The sequence below is a fragment of the Bombina bombina genome, chromosome 5 (genome assembly GCF_027579735.1).
Source record: "Bombina bombina isolate aBomBom1 chromosome 5, aBomBom1.pri, whole genome shotgun sequence".
Classification (NCBI taxonomy): Eukaryota; Metazoa; Chordata; class Amphibia; order Anura; family Bombinatoridae; genus Bombina; species Bombina bombina.
The window spans coordinates 132201198-132227440 of NC_069503.1; the positions used below are offsets into that span (position 1 = coordinate 132201198).

The 26243-nt window shown below is 39.5% G+C and overlaps 1 protein-coding gene across 1 annotated transcript in view; it reads left to right on the forward strand.

The window, feature by feature from the left end:
- Positions 1–25378, forward strand: part of LOC128659251 (retinoic acid receptor responder protein 2) — a 164034-nt gene extending 138656 nt beyond the window's left edge. The window contains exon 5 of the mRNA XM_053712927.1: positions 24675–25378. Coding sequence (XP_053568902.1) covers positions 24675–24714 — 40 coding nt within the window. The 3' untranslated portion in view covers positions 24715–25378. The remainder of the gene's footprint in view (positions 1–24674) is intronic.
- The last annotated feature ends 865 nt before the right edge of the window (positions 25379–26243 follow it).

Here is a 26243-nt window from a genome sequence, read left to right on the forward strand (position 1 = left end):
GATTGGTCATATGTTTTTATTTAAGCCAGTACTCTCATTGTATCATTAGAAGCCTGATGAAACAGACAGCAGTCTGAGAAACGCGTTGCTTGTTCTTTTAATATCTAGTGTCATGAGACACTGAGATTTTTATTTTATTAATAAAATTTGGTTTTATTTAAACCTCTTTGTGAGAGTCTGAACTCTATCAGTCCGGCAAGACGTTGGAGAAACCAGTTTCCTTGCAGTGTCAGTGAGCTGGGACACTGTGAGATCCCAGTCTGTTTGATTTAGCACAATTGGGTGCTGCTCCACTTGTGAGTACCTTTTTGATAACCTAACAAATCTCTTTCACCAACTGTATTACACCAGGAGGCGCCTTTGTCTTTTTGTGATTTTTTCACAGAGAAAACCTGCAAGTAGTTACTCGCCTATACAAAAGTTATATTTCACATAATGGCTTTATACCATCGCCAGGACATATCCCCATTAGTGTACCACCTTTCTATTGTACACTTTTGCAAGGAGATTTTTTTCTCTCTCTTTTGCATTACTACTCTCCTAAAACCTCTACTCTGGTCTGACTGATTTCTTAAATAAAATGTTAAATTCATCCAGCAGCAACACACACTGGTCAGAGCTTCAAGGAGTCACTACCAAACTCCCCAACAACAGTGAAACAATATAAATGAAGCTCTCCAAAATGCCAAAATTTCAATAATTTATTTGAGAGAGTGCAGAGTCAAACAGCCACGACGTTTCGGGGAACTATGCCCCTTAATCATGTGGTAAGTGATAGTACAAGTACACCTGTTTAAATAGCTTACCTTGGGATTTTAACCCTTGCAATCTTGTAGTTTACATTCTATAAATGCAACAGCACCATCTGCTGGTGAAACATAGGTAAAACATGTACAAAAATTAAAAACAAACAGCTATGAAGCCCCTACAAAAGAATCACATCTAAACATATAATACAGAAAAATTTCAATCCTATTTATAATCATTAAGTTATATTAGCAAGTCATTTAGCAACAAAATATTATGCTGCAGAATACATGAACACAAGAGCAACACCAGTTCAATAGAACACAGACCAATCTATCTCTCTATTAAGCCCCCTAGGTTCCAGGGTATCCAACTTAAAAATCCAATAGGACTCACGTTGTTTCAAAAGGACATCCCTATTACCACCCCTACGGGGGACCTTAATCTGTTCAATGACCTGGAACCTGAGTTGGCTAATATGGTGTCCCATGGCTAAAAAATGATAAGCAACCGGTGCAGTAAGTACCTTGCACCTGATGTTGCTCTTGTGTTCAGTAATCCTATCACGTACCCTCCTTGAGGACTCACCAATGTAGGCTTTCCCACATGGGCATTTGATCATGTAAATAACGTAATTACTATTACAGGTAAAATAGTCCCTATAATAGAATTTATAACCACTGTGTGGGTGTAAAAAATAAGGACTTTTTACTATAGAATTACAGTTGCTACACCCTAAACAGGGGAAACAGCCTAAATTTTTTTTTGGTGATATACTGTTGTGCCAGTGTTCTGCCAGAGCCAATGTCAGCTTTAATTAGAGAATCTCTCAAGCTCTTACTCCGCTTGTATGCTGGCATAGGCATTTGGTCAAATTCAACAACCTCCGAATTGCAATTTTTTAGGATACCCCAATGTTTCCTAATAATTTTCCAAACCTGGTCACTCTGTCTAGAGAATTCAGATACAAAAATCATTCTCTTTGAATCTTTTTTGGCAGACAGACCAGGCTTTAACAATGTTTCACGGTCCAATTGAGACACCTGGTTAATGGTGTCTACAATGAGATCTCTGGGGTACCCCCGTTGCAAAAATTTGTCCCCCATTTCTGAAAGTCTCATGGGCACTTTAGATTCCTCTGCAACAATGCGCTTTACTCTGAGCAATTGACTCTTTGGTAAGGATCTGATCAAAGAAGGATGGTGTGCACTACTGTACAACAGCAGATTATTCCTATCCGTTTCCTTGCTGAAAATATCAGTTTTAAAATTACATCCATCCTTAAGAACAGTCACATCCAAAAAGTCAATTGAAATTTCACTGTAGGTAAGTTTGAACTTAATACTGTTGGTCGAATTGTTCAACTCCTCAACAAAAAGTTCAAGGGCTCCAACGTTGCCCAACCATACCCCAAAAATATTATCAATGTAGCGCCACCAGGTGGCGCCACATTGACGAAACAAATCATTTTCAAACACAAATTTCTCTTCAAAGAGATTCATAAAAATGTTGGCATAATTAGGGGCAACGTTGGAGCCCATGGCTGTACCCTGCAACTGCAAATAGAAAAGGTCCTCAAAAAGAAAATAATTATTAAAGAGTATTATCTCCAACAGTTGCAGAATAAACCAAATCTGTGAACTGGAATATAAACCAGAAGTGAAAAGCGCATGTTTAACAGCTCCCAACCCGCTCTCATGGGTGATAGAGGTGTATAGACTTGCAACATCCAGACTGAAAAGAATAAACTTGTCAGTCTGGAGCTGCAAGTTGTTCAACTTGACCAAAAAATCATTGGTATCTTTGATAAAAGTGCTTGACTGCTCCACCAGGGGTCTCAAAAGTTTATCCAAAAAGATGGATATCCCAGAGAAAACAGAGTTAGTCCCAGCAACAATGGGCCGCCCAGGTGGAGCAGTCAAGCACTTATGAATCTTAGGCAGAATATATAGTACTGGCGTGATAGGATCTTTAACAATCAAGTATTTGGCAGTTTTGTCATCAATGATGCCATTGTTAAGTGCAAATTTGACCGTAGTAGATATTTCTTTAGTAATTTTAGATAAAGGGTTAACAGAAATCTCCTTGTATACATTACCAGTACTCAACTGATGGCAAATCTCAGATTTGTAATCGGATTTGTTCAAAATCACAGTCGCACCGCCCTTATCAGCTTGCTTTAAAATCACCTTATCATTTGATTTAAGTGATTTCAGGGCCAGATGGTCAGCTGCTGTGAAATTAACCAAACCAGGTTTAACTTTAAATTTCTGTTGAGTAACTTTAGTCTGCAATTTGTGCACATCCAAAAGAACAAGTTGTTCAAAAGTAGCTATACTGTGGTCAGTAACCATAGGATAAAATGAACTTTTATTAAACAGCCCCAAATTTTTGATGCTTAAAGGGTTAGTTTTATTCACACAATCACTGACAGGGTCAGAGCAGACAGCAGTAGAACCTGTATCGCTATTACACTGTGACAACCTCTTATTCTTGTTGCAATGCCAAAATTTTAATCTAATATTTATAAAGATGGTAAAAAGAAAGACAGTGCCTCATAGTGCAAGTGGGTTCCAACAGTAATGGATCACAGTGAGAAAATAAACAAGTGGTAGTATACTCACAAGGATGTTGGCACCTTTGTTGAAAATGGTGCAAATGGGCAGACTGACATTTAGATCAGCAGTCAGTACGCTGGAGCCAAATAGATTCAGATTTCCTGGATGGGCCGCTGTGGACTCTCCTCTATGAATGAAAGCAAGATCCTGTGATCTTCCGCTGTATATACAAACTGCAAACGGTTAGTCTATGCGTATAGCATACACTAGGTGCAAGACAAACTTCCCAGATAATCGGAAGATGAGTGTTGTCTGATAGTGGCTGATATAACTTTGGCAGGCAGAGTAAAAAGCAAGTGATGCTATGGTAAATAAAGTTAAAAACACTTTATTTTGCGAGCTTAGGACGCGTTTCTCGGCCGCAAGCTCCTGGCCGTTTCATCAGGTAAAATGTATTACACATGTGATTACAAAAAATATATAAAAAGCCTGCCAATGTGTTTGATTGGTCACAATCTAACCAATCCTAGAAAAAATACGGTTTGAGAAGCAACAGTGTTTGGACACATAATATGTAGTTAACAGAATAAATAGGTTACAATTTCGACTGATATATTGGTAACAAAGAATCTATGAACCTGAATAATGGGTGTTTAATCTATTAGATACTAAGTGTGATTGTTGTCAACATGATAAAAAAACCTAAAAGTAAATATTTCTAGCTGGAATTACGAATAAAATGCATTTTATCTGAGAAAATCGTACAAATCTTTTCTCCATAATAAATCTATGAGGGATAAAGAATCAAAGCGGTATAAACTATGAAAAAAATGTATATATATGTAAAAGCAAAACATGAAGCAAAAAAAGGGAGAAGAGTTTATTTCTTCTCACCCATAGTATTAGCAATAGGTTAAATAAAAGCTGTATATGAGTCCGCCAGCAGTCAATAACAGCAAAATTTCACCTGTCACCTGGCGTATTGTTCTCATATATTCTATGTCAAAATATATATATATATATATATATATGAGATTGCTGAAATGTTTAAAAGCAATACATTATAAAAGATTGCTGAAATATTTAAAAAATACATTGTAAGAAGGGTCTCTGGTTGAGGAATGTGTCAGGGGACATGCAAGAGCTACCAATCATTTTTTTTTTTTTTTTTTTAAATTCGTTTTTATTAAAGGAATTGAGTGTTACAACATTTTCGCATTGATCATGTTTCATATAGACAGTAATCACTTTCAATGAACATTTATACAGTTACACAGCTGTTTAAGATCCAGTACACAGGTATGGACATTCAGGTGCGAGTGATCAAAAGTCATTGTAGGAGAGGCATATCTCAAAGGTAATGTCCATATCTCGGTCCCAGTATATAATTGCGCACTCCATTCCTTAAAGAATTTTTTCTTTTTTAAACACTTAAAACATTCAAAAACATATGAATTAACTTTCTAAAATACAAAGATAAACACAAAGATAAATAGATAAATACTTTGACCAGGTGTCCATAGGTGGTTTAACTGCGAGCAGTTTTGTATCCAATGGGAGATAGAGGAGAGATAAATAGATAGGAAAGGTTGGATATGTTGTATAGGTTGGGGGGGGGGGGGTGGTAAAAAAAAAAAAAAAAAATTCTGATTAGGGTTCTCTCCCTCCACCTCTCCTGCCTTAGAATAACATCACTTCAAGAGGTTCTCGATTCTGTGTGATCTGCCCTGCGTGTTCCGCCCCTCCTCCCATGTCTATCTGTTGCATTGCTTCCAGGTGAGCAAAAGGTTTCAACACCTGGTTTCGAATAGCTAGGTCCAGTGAGTCTAAAAAAGGCCACCATTTCCTCAAGAAGGGGCGCAGTCTACGTTTTGTATCCAGTCGGACATCATACTGCTCCACAAAAAGATGTTTAAGCAGTAGGTGTTTCAGTTGTGCTACTGTTGGGGCCTGTCTAGTTAACCATCTTGTGAGGATGCATTGCCTAGCTAGGATAGTGCATAGTGTAAGGAATTTGTGTATTCTTTTGTGTGAGTCTTCCCATCTTAGCATGAAAATTTCTGCCTCAGTTATTGCTGTTTCTATGTGTAATGTAGTTTTAAGCCAGTAATGACAGTGACTCCAAAACCTCCTAATCTTCGGGCAGGTGTAAAAGTAGTGGTGAAGTGACGGAGCCTCTGAGTTGCATTTGACACATCTATTCAGAATTGAAGCATTCCATTTTGAAAGTCTATGAGGTGTAATGTAGTCCATGTGTAGGATTCTAACCTGTGCCTCTCTATGTGACACTGCCAGTGTCGCTTGTTGTACATGTTCTAGGCTCTCCTTGATGTCTTGTGTCGTTATTTCTATTGAGCAGTCGCTGTTATACCTGGCTGCTATATCACTTAAGATCTGAGCTTCCCTTTGTTGTATCAGTCGTGTGTATATATGGGACAAAGAGAAGGCCCCTGCCCTGAAAAGTGTTTGTGAAACTGCGAAGGGTGATGCATCCCAGAATCCCGCATTAGATGATTGCATTGACGCTATGTAGTGGCGCAGTTGTAAGTAGGCATAAAAGTGTTTGTTTGGGATTTGATATTTATCTCTTAAGTCTTGAAATGACCGTATCGTGTGTTGTAGCATGTCTAGCGCGTCACCAACCATTTTGAGGCCGGTTCTGTTCCAGATTCGGAATGGTTCTTGATCATTCCCAGCTGGAAAATCTGGGTTTCCGATTAACGGGATGTATTTTGGTGAGGGCATGTCCGATTTCAGGTATTTATGGATTTTTTGCCAAGCCATAAGTGGGTCTGCGTACAGCACATTATTGTGTACCCCCGGCGGGAGCGTCTTCCGGCCCCCATATGGTAGATATGACAGCGCCACAGGTGCTACCATCGCCTTTTCAAGGCCGGAATCGCCGAAATGACCTGTGTCTAGTTGCCAGTCCATGACCAGACGGGCCAATGCCGCCCAGTTATACAGTCTGAGATTTGGGAGGCCCAGTCCTCCCGCCGAGTATGGAAGTTGCAGTTTTTCTGCTGCTATTCTCGGTTTGCCCTTTTTCCAAATGAATTGTGATATTGCACGGTTGAGCAATTGTATGTCTGACTTGGTCATGAGGAATGGTAGCATGAGCAGGGGGTAGAGTATTTTGGGCAGTATCGTCATTTTTACCAGGTTGATCCTACCTGACAATCCCAGAGGGAGATTGAGCCAGTTGGATAATTGGGAGGCGATTTGGTTACCTTTTTCTGAGATGTTTAGCTTGTAGATTTTGGAGGGGTCTCTATGCAGGTGAATGCCTAGATACGTCAGTCTCTCTGTTACTTCCACAAAAGGGAAGTCATGTGTGGAGTGAGGGTGTTTATTGAGCCACATTACCTCGGATTTGGTGGTATTTATCTTATACCCTGAGAAGCTACCGAAGTCAGTTATTGCTCGGAGGATGTTGGGGATGTGTGTTCGTGGAGAGTTCACGAATAGCAACATGTCGTCCGCGTATAGTGCCAAGTGGAGGGGGACCCCTTTAAGTACAATTCCCGGGAAGGTGTGTCTGAGCTTTATTGCCAGCGGTTCCAACGCCAAATTGAACAACAGGGGAGATAGGGGGCATCCCTGCCTGGTGCCTCTTTGAAGGGGGAAATCCCCTGAAAAGAGTCCGTTGGATAGAATCCGCGCCACCGGTTTGTCATAAATTTTATTTAACACTCCCAGAAATGGGCCGTCAAAACCGAATCTATGCATTGAGTCCAACAAGTGTGGCCATTCTACCCGGTCGAAAGCCTTCTCTGCGTCTAAAGACAGCAAGAAGGCTTCCGGTGAGGGATGTGTAGCGCTTTCTCTCCCCTTTGTCCAGTAATGTTCTATGACATGGAGGACCCTGCGGAGGTTCACCACTGATGTGCGCTTGAACACAAAGCCCGTTTGATCTGGGTGGATCAGATCCGGCAGGATCGTCCGCAGTCTATTTGCCATGATTTTTGTGAACAGCTTATAGTCCACGTTTAGGAGCGATATCGGTCTGAAAGACTCTGGTAGCGAGTGATCTTTGCCGGGCTTGGGGATCAATGTGATATGAGCTGCTGTGAACTCCTTAGAGGGTTGTGTTTCTGTTAACATCAAAGAGTTGAATACTTTGATGAGTGTCGCGGATATTTGCGGCTGCAGGGCTTTGTAGAACTCGGATGGGAGTCCATCTGGGCCTGGTGTCTTGCCTGTGGGGAGACTTTTGATGGTGGCGACTAATTCATCCTGTGTGATCGTGGCGTTTAGTGCATCGTTTTGGTCTGACCTAATTTGTGGTAATTCTACTGAGCTCCAGAATTGAGCTACTGTCTCTTTTGGTGCCGGTGGCTGCTTGGTGTAGAGGTTCGTGTAATATGTTTTAAAACACCTAACTATGTCTTCGGGGTCGTTATATGTCTTGTCTTTCCAGCGTAAGGCGGTTACTCCAGTCTTTACCGTGTGTGGTTTGGTCAGAGTCGCTAACAGTTTGCCTGCCCGGTTCCCAAATCTATATAGTCTACCCGCTGTTTTCAGCAGTCCTGCCGCTGCTTGCTGATTTGTAAATGTTTCTAGATCTGTTTTAGCTACTATGTAGTTATCATATGTTGATCTCGACCCTGTCTGAAGGAATTGGAGATAGGCTTGTCCTAGCCGTTCTTGCAAGGCCTTATGTCTGTGTTGAATTTTGTATTTTACTTTTGCAACGTATGAGATTATGTTGCCTGCCAGCACTGTTTTGGCTGCTTCCCAGAAGAGTGTAGGGTTGTCTACATGTATTGCATTATCTGTTACATAATCTGTCCAGGAGTGTTGTAAAAATTTAACGAACGATTCTGATTTGACTAAGTATGTGGGGAAACGGAGTGTGTTCCTGTTAGTGTGATGTTTGCTTGTTCTCAACGTTAGTTCTACCGGGGCATGGTCTGAGATTAGTATATCATGTATTCTACAGCTCTGTATTTCGTTGGATAGATTATTGGCTATTAGAAATAGGTCTATTCTGGAGAGTGTATGTTTGGCTTTTGACAGACATGTGTATTCCTTGCCTTCTGGGTTATGTAGCCTCCATATGTCGCAGGTGTTAGTGTCCCTAAAGAACATATTAAATATCCTAGATTCGTATTTGGCTTTATAATTCTTTTTGGGGTCCCTGATTCTGAGTGTTTCCAGCCAAAGCCTGTCTAATGTATGCGTGGGTGAGAGATTGAAGTCCCCTCCTATTATCAATTTGGATCCCATATAAGGGGCTAAGGACTTTATCAGGTCTTGCCAGAACTTCATGTCTCTGTGGTTAGGTGCGTATAAGTTACAAAATGTATAATCTGTGGAGTCTATTGTTGCTTCAACTATAAGGTATCTGCAGTTGGGATCTGGATGTATATTCTTCACATCAACTGTCACTCTTTTCCCAAACACTATAGCTAAACCCCGACTGGCGCTGGTGTGTGATCGAAAAACTACGTGCTTTACCCATTCTCTTTGTAGCTTCTGATGTTCTACATCTGTGAGATGCGTCTCTTGTAACATTGCGATGTCTGCTCCTAATTTTCTAAGATGATTAAGGGCTGCCTTGCGTTTGATGGGTGTATTAAGACCCCCCACGTTCCATGTTATCACCTTAAGAGGCATATTTACATGTTTGTGTTATGACGGGTGAGGAGAGAGGGAGAAAAAAAAAAAAAAAAAAAAAAAAAAAAGGGGGAGGGGGGGGGCAGCAGGGGGGTGGGAGAGAGAGAGAGAGGGGAAGCAAAATGTGACATCAAATTTTCTGTATGATTTATGAGTTGACCAAAACATGACCAAGATATCCGTCAACCTTGTATGAGTAATTTTCGGCAACATTCTAATAGTTTCGTCTGGATTGTTGTCTGGGTTTTGGAGTGGTTTCTATCCTTGTAGAGGTGCCCTGTGTCTTTTGTAAGAGAGTACATTTCCCTATCATTACGTGTGTCTTTCCGTTACTCATGTGTCTTTCATCTCTCTGTTCCCCATTCTCTCTAGCGTGAGTTGTCAAGTGAACAAGTTTGCCAGTTGAGTATACTCTATGTGGTGCATTTGGGAACATAAAGCCTGGGTTATGGATAGAGAGCATGGGTGTGCGTATTAGGAGAAGCCTGTCTATTTTTTCTTTTCTTTGTTTCTGTGAGGTGTGGTTATAGTAGTGTGTAGGCAGTCCCCCTGTCTTCTCTACAGTTGTTGCAGGTTCTATGTGTGCTTCTAAGCAGGTGTTTTTAAGTGCGCCAACCCTTCTTGTCAGTATGAAATTGCTGTGCAAATCATTATTCCTGGTCATATCATTCAAAACAGTTATAAAACATTCAACAAAACAAAAATACAAATGTGTATTGGTCTTACCAAAGATCTCTTGTCTTTCCATCAATTAGGTTTGGTTAGCTGCCATATATTTGTGAACAAGTTAAAACAAACTAAAACATTCAAACTTACTAAAACACTAAAACAATTTACAATCTTATATAGATGTGATGCGTTACAGTAGTATAACATTACCCTGGAGGTCAGAGGTGACCTCTCTCCATAGTAGTAGTAGTCCATCTGTGTGGTCCGCAGACCTCTTTCAGTCCTTGAACTGTGTCCTTTAATATTCAGATATATAGTGAGTGTCCACCCATTCCATAATGGGCTATGTCAAGCCGATCCAGGGTAGGATATGTTCACTCTGGATGTTGATCCTGTTCTGTAGCTAAGTAGCTCTTCAGGGCCTGAGGAGTATGGAAAAACTTAGGTCCATGAGGTGTTTGTAGTCTCAGCTTTGCCGGGAACAACAGGGCCACTTGTCTCCCTTGCTCGTGAAGCTGAGAACATAATGGTGCAAATTCCTTTCTTTGTTTCGTGACCTCCATAGAGAAATCCTGAAAGAGTAGAAGTTTAGAGCCTTCATGCAGTACCTCTTTTCGAGCTCGATAGGCTTGTAGAATTTTGAGTTTCTCCTGGTAGTTCAGGCATCTAAATATAACCTGTCGTGGTCTGGGATTTCTTTGCTCTAGGCCTCTTTCCGGACCTACACGGTGGGCTCTTTCAACATCTATGGGCAGTATATCAGGGTGTATGCCAAGGAGTTTGGGAAAAGTGAGCGCCACAAACTCCAGTAGGTTCTTGCCTTTGACGGATTCTGGAATGCCTATTATGCGCAGATTATTGCGGCGGCTCCTGTTTTCCAGGTCATCGATACGGTCTTGTAGCAATTCCGACTTCTTTACCAGCTGTTTGATGGTAATGTCTGCTGACACTTGCCTGTCTTCCACGTCTGAGATTCGTGTCTCTGCTGCTGTAATTCTGGATGCAAACTGACGCACCTCACAGGTTAATGTGTCTACTCCCGCCTGTAGGGAGTCCATTTTTGGCAGAAAAAATGATTTCAATTCGTGCAATAAGGATTTATGGTCTAGTCCTGGTAGGGCTGTCTGGTCCATTGGATCAGGGACGTCAGGATGAGTCTCTGTAGGGTTTTTTGGATGTTTTTTATTGTCTGTGTTTTTTGTCCTGTGTGTCATCTCTGCTGGTGTGGGTGAGAGTTTGTGGAAGAATTTGTCTACCTTCATCAACCCCCTCTGTCCCTTTGGGGCCGGTTTTGCAGAATTAAGATATGTGCCCCTCTTGCTTAGCTTAGCAGTAATTGCAGCAGCCCCTGGCAAACTGATGCAGTGCAGGTGTGCAGATGTGGAGGGGTCTGATAGAACAGATATTGCAGTCAGTTACCGTGCTTATGGTATTTAGCTAGTGAAGATTCTCTTCGATTCTGTAACCACTATTTTCCTTCTATTGGTTTCTAAGCAGGAGACACAGCTATTATGGTTTTGGCAAGCAAGGGGTTATGATGTCTTTAGTTTTCTGTGCAGCTTGTCCGTGGTTTGGTGCTGATTACGAAAACCAGCAGAAGTCTGGGTTTGACCTCGTGGCGCTGCTCGCTATTCTATAAGTGGAGTAAGATGTTTTTAAGTAAATTAATGTCTTTTCAGCCACGCTGTATCCCAAACTCTGCCAATCTCTGCCCCTCTCTATCCCAGAGTGTGTCTGTTTTTTGATATACGAGTTTGTTATGACCTTTTTGTTATTATAGTTTTAGATTAGCAGAGCAGTGGTTCTGGAAAGGTCTATATTTATTACAGTGATTGCTCTGTGGCCCCGGTAATTATTGGCATCTCTGTTCGGCAAAACTGTTTTATGCTTTCTTTCGTTCCCAAGCTCTTGTCGAAGCCAAAGGCCAACAGTCTATAATAATAATAATCCAATGTGGGGTATTATATGTTAGGGCTGCAGCCGTGGGGAGCGTTGGCCGTGCCCCTTCCAGGGTGGGATTAAGATGTTTTAGCCTTTGCCTGTTACTGAGTTTTGAGGTCCCTTTTTTAGTGTATAATAAAAGGAGTTTATGTTGATATTTGTCCCCTTTGATGCAGACCTGATCTTTATGCTGCTGTGTGTGTAATCTAAGTGCGCTAGGCGTCGGCCTCGTGGTGCGCCGCACCACTTTGTTGGATTACCTTCCTGTCTGTGGCCCTAGCGATCGGTGTTTGTCTGCTGTACCGGGCCCAGATTCAGCCCTCTGTTGTCTTAAATTGGGCTTGTGTTGTCAAGTATGGTTTTTTTGTGTCTTGGATGCTTTATAATTACCCCAGACCTCCGCTCCTCAATACTCCGTTTTGCTCTGCCGGGGGGGGTTTGAAGGGGTCTCCTTCCACCTCTTCCTCTGTGTTATTCCTCCGGGGGTTGTAGTGTTCCACCCGGCTCCGTGTAGATGTGTTCTGGGTCCGGGTCTTTACCGGTCTGTGATGGAGACGGTCTGTGATGGGGACGGCCTATTTGGCGGCGTGTTAGGAGATGGCGCCTGTTTCCTTTTCTGGGCTCCCGGTCGCTGGATCTGATGGATAAATCCACACACTGCTGTCCAAAGGTCGGCGAAGATTCTCACCTCCCGACAAATCCTTAGAGTGTGGGGCAAAGCAGTAGATAAGGATGAATTTAGATTTATATCAGCTCTGATACCTACCAATCATTTTTATGTAAATACTGTGTAAATAATATTGAGAACCAGTAAACATCGATGTGTGTAATGTCTAATTTTATGTCATGAACAATGGCTATACTTGATACTCCGATTTGATGAGTTTAGTATCGGACAAAAAATAATGTCAAGTAATGCTGAAATATGTTTAATTGTTTCAACAAAAAAATTGGTGTAATGTTTTGTTGGATCCAAAAGGATGGGGTGTTGAATAAAACATATATGATTGGATGGAAATTGTAATACAAGTGAAGAAAAAGGGATGTGAGAATAAAGAATAGGTTAATGTGATAGCAAATTAAATAATAGTAGGATAAGTCAAGATGTTATGGGCAAATAATGTTATTGTTTTGAAAAATGTACTACTGAAATTCTAGCATATGAGTGCAAGTGACCAGAAAATGGAATAAATAAAAAATAGTTTAATTGAATGCTGCTAAGTCTAGGTTGGAATTAAGGCCCAGTGGGTGTAGGGTTTTTAGTTTGTGGTTCCAAAAGGTTTCACAGATCCTTAACTGAATACTTCTATTATAGTCTGTGGAAGGTGGAATATAGTCTATAGGGTAAAATTTGAAAATATCAAAATTTCCCTTATGTTTGTTCAAGCAATGCTCGGGAATGCTGTGTTTAATCTTCTTCTTGGTGCAGTTTTTACAGTTGCGCCAATGTTCACCCCAGCGTACCTTGGCTTTTCTAGAGGTACGTCCTACGTACTGAATTCCACAACAGCACTCTAAGACGTATACTACATATACTGAGTTACAGTTCATGAATCTACTAATAGTAAAAACTTCTCCACTCACGAATGATTGAAAGGTCTTTTTCCCAGATGTTATGACTTTGCACTTCTTTTGTCCACATTTATAGACTCCTATTCTATCCAGAAAGGAAGAGGTGGTTTTCTGTTTTATTGTTAATTGTGTATTACTTGATGTGTGTTTGACCTTTTTGCTTGGTGCCAGTTTGCTCCTAAGTGTCGGTGCTCTGGTGTATACTATCTTTGGATGATCTCCCACAAGTGTTTTTAGAACAGGGTCTTTCCTAATAATATGCCAATATTTGTCAATTGCTCTCTGTATCTGTGTGTGGTTGGAATTATATTGAGTTATAAACAAAGGTTCTGAAGAATAATTTTCTTCTTTGTTTTTAGATGGTTTATTTTTGTTCAATAATTTGTCTCTGTCTAAATTTCTCACTTTTTTAAGACAGTTGTCTAAAAGATCAGGGGGATAGCTTTTGTCAACAAATCTTTCGTATATAATCTGACTCTGTTTTTCAAAAAGAGTAATGTCTGAACAATTGCGTTTTATCCTTTCAAATTGGCTATATGGAATATTGTGTAACCATTTTTTGTGATGGTTACTTGTGTAATCTAAATAACTATTGTTGTCTACTTTTTTGAAAAATGTTTTTGAGCTAAGGTTGCCCTCTGAATCCCAGCCCAAAGTAAGATCTAAAAAGTCTATTGTTGCTGGATTGATATTAGCTGTAAAAGTCAGGCCCATGTCATTCTTATTTAAAGATTCTGTAAAAGTGTGTGCTGTTTTGTCCACCCAATCCACACAACAATTTTAATCTTTTTGTTGATCTTAATCGTTTTACCAGAAAATTGGCACTTCAAAAATACTTTGCACTAAAGAATATCAGAAAAAAACAATTTAGAGGAAGAGAATACAGTTTGTATCCTCACAAATACTATGGATTATGGAAATAATATGCCTATTATATACAGCACTGTGGATGACTTCACAGCACATCTATATGAAGGCATAATACACACAAATGTGAAAACAAAATCATCTTTCTCCCCGCCTGGACAAAATCATTATATAGAACCATCTAAAAACAACACTTGTGGGAGATCATCCAAAGATAGTATACACCAGAGCACCGACACTTAGGAGCAAACTGGCACCAAGCAAAAAGGTCAAACACACATCAAGTAATACACAATTAACAATAAAACAGAAAACCACCTCTTCCTTTCTGGATAGAATAGGAGTCTATAAATGTGGACAAAAGAAGTGCAATACATGCAAAGTCATAACATCTGGGAAAAAGACCTTTCAATCATTCGTGAGTGGAGAAGTTTTTACTATTAGTAGATTCATGAACTGTAACTCAGTATATGTAGTATACGTCTTAGAGTGCTGTTGTGGAATTCAGTACGTAGGACGTACCTCTAGAATAGCCAAGGTACGCTGGGGTGAACATTGGCGCAACTGTAAAAACTGCACCAAGAAGAAGATTAAACACAGCATTCCCGAGCATTGCTTGAACAAACATAAGGGAAATTTTGATATTTTCAAATTTTACCCTATAGACTATATTCCACCTTCCACAGACTATAATAGAATTATTCAGTTAAGGATCCGTGAAACCTTTTGGATCCACAAACTAAAAACCCTACACCCACTGGGCCTTAATTCCAACCTAGACTTAGCAGCATTCAATTAAACTATTTTTTATTTATTCAATTTTCTGGTCACTTGCACTCATATGCTAGAATTTCAGTAGTACATTTTTCAAAACAATAACATTATTTGCCCATAACATCTTGACTTATCCTACTATTATTTAATTTGCTATCACATTAACCTATTCTTTATTCTCACATCCCTTTTTCTTCACTTTTATTATAATTTCCATCCAATCATATATGTTTTATTCAACACCCCATCCTTTTGGATCCAACAAAACATTACACCGATTTTTTTGTTGAAACAATTAAACATATTTCAGCATTACTTGACATTAGTTTTTGTCCGATACTAAACTCATCAAATCGGAGTATCAAGTATAGACATTGTTCATGACATAAAATTAGACATTACACACATCGATGTTTACTGGTTCTCAATATTATTTACACAGTATTTACATAAAAATGATTGGTAGCTCTTGCATGTCCCCTGACACATTCCTCAACCAGAGACCCTTCTTACAATGTATTTTTTAAATATTTCAGCAATCTTTTATAATGTATTGCTTTTAAACATTTCAGCAATCTCATATATATATATATATTTTGACATAGAATATATGAGAACAATACGCCAGGTGACAGGTGAAATTTTGCTGTTATTGACTGCTGGCGGACTCATATACAGCTTTTATTTAACCTATTGCTAATACTATGGGTGAGAAGAAATAAACTCTTCTCCCTTTTTTTGCTTCATGTTTTGCTTTTACATATATATACATTTTTTTCATAGTTTATACCGCTTTGATTCTTTATCCCTCATAGATTTATTATGGAGAAAAGATTTGTACGATTTTCTCAGATCAAATGCATTTTATTCGTAATTCCAGCTAGAAATATTTACTTTTAGGTTTTTTTATCATGTTGACAACAATCACACTTAGTATCTAATAGATTAAACACCCATTATTCAGGTTCATAGATTCTTTGTTACCAATATATCAGTCGAAATTGTAACCTATTTATTCTGTTAACTACATATTATGTGTCCAAACACTGTTGCTTCTCAAACCGTATTTTTTCTAGGATTGGTTAGATTGTGACCAATCAAACACATTGGCAGGCTTTTTAAATATTTTTTGTAATCACATGTGTAATGCATTTTACCTGATGAAACGGCCAGGAGCTTGCGGCCGAAAAACGCGTCCTAAGCTTGCAAAATAAAGTGTTTTTAACTTTATTTACCATAGCATCACTTGCTTTTTACTCTGCCTGCCAAAGTTATATCAGCCACTATCAGACAACACTTATCTTCCGATTATCTGGGAAGTTTGTCTTGCACCTAGTGTATGCTATACGCATAGACTAACCATTTGCAGTTTGTATATACAGTGGAAGATCACAGGATCTTGCTTTCATTCATAGAGGAGAGTCCACAGCGGCCCATCCAGGAAATCTGAATCTATTTGGCTCCAGCGTACTGACTGCTGGTCTAAATGTCAGTCTGCCCATTTGCACCATTTTCAACAAAGGTGCCAACATCCTTGTTGAGTATACTACCACTTGTTTATTTTCTCACTGTGATCCATTACTGTTGGAACCCACTTGCACTATGAGGCGTTGTCTTTCTTTTTACCATTTCTAGAGACTGTGTTTTCGATCAGACATACCAAAGACCAGCTGCCTGCTATATTGGAAATCCTGTCTACTATATTGGAAATCCTTCTGACTCCAAAACATCTTTATCACGATAAGTTTGAAAGAAACATTGTTTCAGAGACATTAATACTTGTTGGCATCACTTCTAGCTCTTTATTTCATGGGACTTATATCACGATAAATTGTTTGATCACTAGTATATATATCTAATATATATTTTTTTCTGTTTTTGGTCCCCTCATATATATTTTTTATGAATTGATTTTTACTAACTAATACTGTATTGTGCATCGATTACATTGGTAATATATATATACATATTTTTTAGCCAATCTGCACCTATTTAAATTGGCAATATTTTTTCAGTGGATTTGATTCACATCACATTGTAAAAATTTCACAACTTACACGAGTATTTTATTTATATTCACACATTCCTTATATTATCATCATTATATTAATTACATTATATATGTTTTAACCATTACCACAAACACATTAGGCGCATGCTATTACCTATTTTGTCAATTGGTATTTTTTCAATATTTCTAAAGAAACTATGAATGTCTTTATTTAGATTAAAAAAATCACAGTCACTTAGTGGGCAAAACGATAGTCCTTTCTGCAAAATGTCCGCTTCCCTTATGTCAAGTGAGCAATCAGATATATTAATGACTATATCTTTTTGCGTGCCCTGGTTACCCTGTGAGTTAAGGCTTTGCTGGTCTTGGTTACCTTGGCGGTCTTGCTTGCACCTCCGGTGTTTCCGGCCCCTTCTCCTGCACTGTCGGAGGCCTCTGCTTGTAAATAATCAAGGGATGAGTCGGAGCTACTGCCTGACGTTGCGTTGCGTCGCTGTTGCCTCCTCCTTGCACCGGAAGTGACGTACCGCTCTTTCCCCATAGGATCATACACCCAGCGGTAGACCTGCACCGGTTGCTTATCATTTTTTAGCCATGGGACACCATATTAACCAACTCAGGTTCCAGGTCATCGAACAGATTAAGGTCCCCCGTAGGGGTGGTAATAGGGATGTCCTTTTGAAACAACGTGAGTCCTATTGGATTTTTAAGTTGGATACCTGGAACCTAGGGGGCTTAATAGAGAGATAGATTGGTCTGTGTTCTATTGAACTGGTGTTGCTCTTGTGTTCATGTATTCTGCAGCATAAAATTTTGTTGCTAAATGACTTGCTAATATAACTTAATGATTATAAATAGGATTGAAATTTTTCTGTATTATATGTTTAGATGTGATTCTTTTGTAGGGGCTTCATAGCTGTTTGTTTTTAATTTTTGTACATGTTTTACCTATGTTTCACCAGCAGATGGTGCTGTTTCATTTATAGAATGTAAACTACAAGATTGTAAGGGTTAAAATCCCAAGGTAAGCTATTTAAACAGGTGTACTTGTACTATCACTTACCACATGATTAAGGGGCATAGTCCCCGAAACGTCGTGGCTGTTTGACTCTGCACTCTCTCAAATAAATTATTGAAATTTTGGCATTTTGGAGAGCTTCATTTATATTGTTTCACTGACTGATTTCTTAGTCAAACTAAACATTAACAATTTCTATTGGTTAGCCGGACCAGAATCTAACTATTATCTATAGTTTCTCTTATCTATCATATACAAATTCTCACTTTCTCTCTTTTTCTCTCCATATATCTCTCTCCCTCTCTCTCACCCCCCCACCCCCACTTTTTTTTTTTTTTTTAGACCTTCCCTTTACAAAATGAGTACCCCTTACTCCCGTAAACTAGACCACACTCTGACGTTAACGACGATTAATGTACAATGCATGAATAGCCCCGGGAAGCGCTCTATAGTGTAACGAGATTTATCTAAACACCATAGTTCTAGTGTCTTCTTACAGGAGACACATTTCCAACGAGGCAGGGAGACAAAATGGCTTAATCAGAAATGCCCCACTGCTTTCTTTGCATCGGGCCCCCAAAAAAAGAACGGAGTGGGCATTTTAATGCACAGCTCCACAGCCTTTCAATTATTGTCAATGCATAAGGACTCGGACGGCAGGTACTTACTGCTGGTAGGCCTCTTATTTGGAAGACCAATCACACCCCTTAATATATACGCCCCAAATGTACAGCAGCATCGATTTTTAAATATTGCAAGACTGCTTCTAGATCACACAAAAGGTACGGCGGTGCTCTTGGGGGTGACTTTAATGTACCATTGTACCCTGCACTTGACACCTCCAACTCCGGATCTAGTGTCCCCAAAACAATATTGAAATCAATAAAAACGATGCTAGCAGATCTAAATCTACACGATATATGGAGAACATTACACCCCGCGGGCAGGGACTACACATATCTTTCTAACGTTTTTCATAAATACTCTCGCATTGACTACTGGTTCACAGACACTATTAGTCTCCCTATTGTATATTCCTGCCATATAGGCTCAATTACATGGACAGATCATGCTCCTGTTGTATGTGACATTGTATGGCCAGAGGCCCCTCTAACTGACTGCGCGAAACATGTCAGGTGCTTTTTTTGTCTGACTATGTCCTACTCTGTGGAGTAATAAATGCTTTTCACTATCACAGCACTTGGATTGCCTGAGCAGTGTTTCTTTTTGTCTTCTAACTGACTACATATGGAGGCTTGACGATCACCTACTGTTAGATCCGATGACAGTGACCTCAATAGATACCGTACTGACACAGTACTTTACTTTTAACTCTCATACTGATACTTCCCTCTCCACAAACTAGGAAGCGCACAAATGCGTGGTTAGAGGTGAATTCTTAAAACTAAAAGCCAAAAAAATGAAAGAGAAACGGATTAGATACGAACAAGCTCACTCCACTATACACAAACTAGAATGCATACATTAAATGAATCCCCAAGACCCTAATGTTTCACATGAATTACAACAGGCTATGAAAGACCTTAGAGACCTTCTAACTGCCGAGTAACAAAAACAAGCCCTATACTGCAGACAAATGTATTATGACCAGGGGAATAAACCTGGCAAGCTTTTGGCTAGGTCAATAAAATGCAAAAGACTCAAAACCTTCATCCATACTCTAACAGACTCTAAGGGTACGAAGGTAAAGGATAGTAAGGGAATAGCAAACATATTGCGAAATTACTATAGTAATTTATACAACCTAGACCCTCCAACACCAGCGCCGATTACTCAGGGAAACCCATCAGCAAAAGACCTGCTCACTAATGCTTACATATCAAACCTACCACTAGTGAGACTCACACCAGAGGATTCTAGCTCCCTGGATTCTCCCATCACCTCAGAAGAAATTGACAAAGCAATAAAAGACCTTCCTTCGGGAAAGAGTCCGGGCCCAGGTGGCCTTACACCTAAATATTACAAAATCTTTAAAGACACTCTAGTCCCCCACATACAAGCTTTATTTAACGAACTCTCTGACCCATTTGTCATCTCTAATGGTACACGTCAGAGAGAAAACAAAAACTATAAAAAATAAGCCTTACATTAATGTGTGAAGTATCAGCATGACACTATACATCAGCCACAGCAGCACATGTCACTTCTTTGCTAGGAACAAGTTCCCTCTCACCCTGCACTAGACAATGCTGCATGGGGAGTGGCGTGTCTGCACTCACTTATTCTTCCCACTGACACCTTTCTACAAAGCACTGTTCCCCTAACTTCAGTTAGTTGATCTTAGGGCCACAGCAGAAAGAGCAAGGCTAAGGGGACCAGCAGACAGGATGCTGTCTGTCCAAGGCTGCATGGATACAGTGTGGGATGAGTCACACAGCCTCAAGACTGAAGAGAGCAGTGTATGCAGCTGCACAGATGCTCAAATCCTCACGTCCTTGCCGCTCCAGCTTTCTGCTGCATGAGCCTACAGTCAGCCCTACCCAAAAACAATCCCCACCACCAGAGCAGTGACCTGGTAACAGTGGTAACCCCAGTAGGACCTTTTCTGATGCAATGGGAATGGCTGGATACCAAGTTAGGGCTTTGCATTCAGTGCTGCACAGTGCACATCTAAAACAGCACATGGCAATAGCTTGGCATGTCACATGACACCGGCACGGTCTGGCACAGTTTTTTTAAAAAGAATATATATAAACAGAGTACCTTTGACTGTGACAGTATTAGGATTGAATTATGTGTTCCCCCATGTCACATCAGCAGTCTGGTATGAACCATAAAAAAAAATAAAAAATAAAAAAAAAAATTTTTTATTTTTTTAGGACTCTTGGGCCCCTCAACAGAAACTGGGCCCTGGGCAGCTGCCCCTTTTGCCCTGTGTTAAAGACGGTCCTGACTGACACACAATAAGATAGTGCACAGACAACCATACAAACGGAGGGATGGGGTCTTACATTTTGCATTAGACAGGGGGGACATCGCACCATTGGAATTCCTCCAGCAGTCGGACGGGATTATGTTCTCGTCTTGGTTCACGCGTTCTCAAATTAAACATTTTGTTATCACTCACAGATATAAAAGCGTGATGAATAGAGAACTCACCCCTTTTGAACTTCTATGTGTCCAGCAGACCCCTCCGAGACACATCATATCCCTTCTTTATAAGTTACTGCTAATAAGTGACGAACATTTACTCCCTGCCTATACACAGGCTTGGGACAGAGAGATCAACTCAGACACACACCCCTTTGAGTGGAAGAGGGCATTCCAGATTGCAATAAAGGCATCATCATCTGCCAACACTCAGGAAATGCACTTTAAATTCATGAGTAGGTGGTATCTTACCCCCACAAGATTACATAGAACAAACCCACAAATCACTGATTCATGCTGGAGAGAATGCGGCCAAAAAGGAACAATGTACCACATTTGGTGGACTTGCCCAGTGATAGTTGCTTACTGGGAGGCCATATTCAATGCTATATCAGAGATAATTGAAATTGACATAACACCCCAAGTGCAAATACTAATGTTTCAAAATCTTCCCAAACTCCAAAATAAAGCCACAAAATCCCTACTTTTGATGATGATTAATGGAGCTAAGAAACTCATCCCTAAGTATTGGAAATCAATGACTCCCCCAACTGTTAATGACTGGCGCACTCAGATGACAGACCTCCTTACCCTGGAGTGGTACTACTTCATGAAAACAAATAATCTAGACTTGCATTGTCAGTTGACTGAAACTTGGGATCGACACAAACCACATACACATACACCGACTGAAGACTCACAAAACGACTGCGGAAGCCCCGCGCTATACCCCCCACGTAAAGGCACAAACTATCCTTTACACACCAGCCCTCACTGTAGGGTTGCTTTAGGGCACCTACACTGCTGTGTCAATACCATACATAAATACCTGAGTGTCGGCCCATAAAATAATTTTTCTGGTCGGTAACAATATCTCCCTATCCCCCTCCCTTACCCCCCCCTTTTTTTTTTTTTTCTTCTTCTTCTTTCTTCTCCTCTCTATGCTTTTCTTTCCTCTCTCTCTCTTCTGATCTTTGCCATATCTAGCGTAATAAAAATTGTTTCCTCGGGTAGTGGGGCTTAGCTTCTTCAGAGTCCCCATATACCATCAATTTCACATATGTTATCAAATCAGTACCCACTCCCAGTTCTGCTGACTTGGTGCTGTTTACACAGGTAAATCAGAGATAAAATATATATATATATATATATATATATATATATATATATATATATATATATATATATATATATATATATCAGAGATAATTGAAATTGACATAACATCCCAAGTGCAAATACTAATGTTTCAAAATCTTCCCAAACTCCAAAATAAAGCCACAAAATATATATTTAAAAAAAACACTACACATAGATTTAGGCAAGCACTACACATACAGTAGATGTAGGCAAGAACTACACTGATATAGGCAAACACTACACACTGCACATAGATATAGGCAAGTACTATGCATAGATATAGACAAGCACTACACATAGATATAGGCAAGAACTACACATAGATATAGGCAAGCACTACACATAGATATAGGCAAACACTACACATAGATATAGGCCAGCACTATGCATAGATATAGACAAGCACTACACATACAGTGGGGCAAAAAAGTACTTAGTCAGCCACCAATTGTGCAAGTTCTCCCACTTAAGAAGATGAGAGAGGCCTGTAATTTTCATCATAGGTATACCTCAACTATGAGAGACAAAATGTGGAAACAAATCCAGACAATCACATTGTCTGATTTGGAAAGAATTTATTTGCATATTATGGTGGAAAATAAGTATTTGGTCACCTACAAACAAGCAAGATTTCTGGCTCTCACAGACCTGTATCTTCTTCTTTAAGAGGCTCCTCTGTCCTCCACTCATTACCTGTATTAATGGCACCTGTTTGAACTTGTTATCAGTATAAAAGACACCTGTCCACAATCTCAAACAAACAATCACACTCCAAACTCCACTATGGTGAAGACCAAAGAGCTGTCGAAGGACACCAGAAACAAAATTGTAGACCTGCACCAGGCTGGGAAGACTGAATCTGCAATAGGCAAGCAGCTTGATGTGAAGACATCAACTGTGGGAGCAATACGTAGAAAATGGAAGACATACAAGACCACTGATAATCTGGGGCTCCATGCAAGATCTGGGGCTCCACGCAAGATCTCACCCTGTGGGGTCAAAATGATCACAAGAACGGTGAGCAAACATCCCAGAACCACACGGGGGGACCTAGTGAATGACCTTCAGAGAGCTGGAACCAACATAACAAAGGCTACCATCAGTAACACACTACGCCGCCAGGGACTCAGATGCTGCAGTGCCAGACGTGTCCCCCTGCTTAAGCCAGTACATGTCCGGGCCCAACTGAAGTATGCTAGAGAGCATTTGGATGATCCAGAAGCGGATTGAGAGAATGTCATATGGTCAGATGAAACCAAAGTAGAACTGTTTGGAAGAAACACAACTCATCGTGTTTGGAGGAGAGAGAATGCTGAGTTGCAACCAAAGAACACCATACCTACTGTGAAGCATGGGGGTGGCAACATCATGCTTTAGGGCTGTTTCTCTGCAAAGGGAACAGGACAACTGATCCATGTACATGAAAGAATGAAAGGGGCCATGTATCATGAGATTTTGAGTGCAAACCTCCTTCCATCAGCAAGGGCATTGAAGATGAAACTTGGCTGGGTCTTTCAGCATGACAATGATCCCAAACACACCGGTCGGGCAAAGGAGTGGCTTCGTAAGAAGCATTTCAAGGTCCTAGAGTGGCCTAGCCAGTCTCCAGATCTCAACCCCATAGAAAACCTTTGGAGGGAGTTGAAAGTCTGTGTTGCCCAGCGACAGCCCCAAAACATCACTGCTCTAGAGGAGATCTGCATGCAGGAATGGGCCAACATACCAGCAACAGTGTGTGACAACCTTGTAAAGACTTACAGAAAACGTTTGACCTCTGTCATTGCCAACAAAGGATATCTAACAAAGTATTGAGATGAACTTTTGATATTGACCAAATACTTATTTTCCACCATAATTTGCAAATAAATTATTTCCAAATCAGACAATGTGCTTGTCTGGATTTGTTTCCACATTTTGTCTCTCATAGTTGAGGTATACCTATGATGAAAATTACAGGCCTCTTTCATCTTCTTAAGTGGGAGAACTTGCACAATTGGTGGCTGACTAAATTCTTTTTTGCCCCACTGTATATATAGGCATGTAATACACATAGATATAGACAAGCACTACACATAGATATAGACAAACACTATACATAGATATAGACAAACACTATACATAGATATAGACAAGCACTACACATAGATATAGGCAAGCACTAAACATAGATATAGACAAACACTATACATAGATATAGACAAGCACTACACATAGATATAGGCAAGCACTAAACATAGATATAGACAAGCACTACACATAGATATAGGCAATTACTACACATAGATATAGGCAATCACTACACATAGATATAGACAAGCACTACACATAGATATAGGCAAGCACTAAACATAGATATAGACAAGTACTACACATAGATATAGGCAATCACTACACATAGATATAGACAAGCAATATCCATAGATATAGATAAGCACTACACATAGATATAGATAAGCACTACACATAGATATAGACAAGCATTATTGCAAAAATAAAATAGTGTAACCCATTAGAGCAGTTTCCTTCAGCAGCTTTATGTCTCTATACAATGTGGTTTTAGTGAAGGGGACTATACCCTCATGAAGTCCTCTGGAACGTGTAGTGTGAAGGTTTCACAACTCAACAAGTTTTCTATCTTCCTTTTTAGATCTTTCCATCCTGGTCATGTGCGTGAGAGACGTCCTTAATATGAGATACTGTGACATATTATACATTATTATGATTACGCAACATGGGAAGATTTGCACGTTATTGGAATCCTGTTCGGTGGTGGCCCCTCCCTTTCTAAAATGATCATCAGTATTTGTGACATTGATGCTTTCAATTAATATAATCCAAGTATCTGTGTAGCGTACTGTAGTTTTGTAATTCATTTGCATTAAAAATTCAGTCTTATGCAATTATTATTCAGTATATACATATTATTATTCACTATTTACATATTATTACTCAGTATATAAATATAAGTATTCAGAATGAAACACAAATGATTATTCTTAGCCAGTAAAATCCTCTAATGTGTAACAAAACATTAAAGGGACACTGAACCCAAATTTTTTCTTTCCTGATTCAGATAGACCATTACATTTTAACTAACTTTCTAATTTACTCCTATTATACAATTTTCTTCATTCTCTTGGTATCTTTATTTGAAATGCAAGAATGTAAGTTTAGATGCCCGCCCATTTTTGGTGAACAACCCGGGTTGTTCTTGCTGATTGGTGGATAAATTCATCCACCAATAAAAAAACTGCTGTCCAGAGGTCTGAACCCAAAAAAAAAGCCTAGATGCCTGCTTTTTCAAATAAAAATAGCAAGAGAACGAAGAAAAAATGATAATAGGAGTGAATTAGAAAGTTGCTTAAAATTGCTTGCTCTATCTGAATCACAAAAGAAAAAATGTGGGTTCAGTGTCCCTTTAAACAAATTGTAAAGAATTTACCACAATAAGTAGCAACATTAAACAAAATTAAAATGTTTCCTTCTTTACTTTCTGTGTTTAATGTATTTTGTGATGTTGACAACGTGTTTATTATTTTTACAAAAGCTTAATAGAGAGATGACAAATACCGCATCTGACATGCTGTGTATCATTAGTAGTAACAGAAAAAAATAAAATAAAGTGCCAATTAATACAATTCTGTAAGAAAATAAGGAAGAGATGTCAAATAAAACATTGTAACAAGTGAGCAGTATCTATAGACTCTATGGGCCAGATAACGAGTGGAGCACATACATTTGTGCGCAAGTGATAAGGGGTTTATAGACATGTTTGCGCTTGTTGGGCTTACTGCTGGTATTACGAGTTGAAAGTAAATGCGATCACTTGAGCACAATCGTGATTTACACTAGAACAATTACGGCAACTTCAGAGCTCTAGTTTCACAAAACACATTAAAAATACATTACAAAGTACACTTACACTCATAATAACACTATCTAATAAAAACATATTCAAAAGAAATTGCAATTTTTTTTTACAGGCTTAAAGATAGGAGATCTCAGGGGTTAGAAAAAAAGCAGGCAAAAGGCTTTAAAGGGACACTGAACCCAAATTGTTTCTTTCATGATTCACATAGAGCATGCAATTTTAAGCAACTTTCTAATTTACTCCTATTATCAATTTTTATTCACTCTCTTGCTATCTTTATTTTAAAAAGAAGGCATCTAAGCTTTATTTTGGTTCAGGACTCTGGACAGCAATTTTTTTTATTGG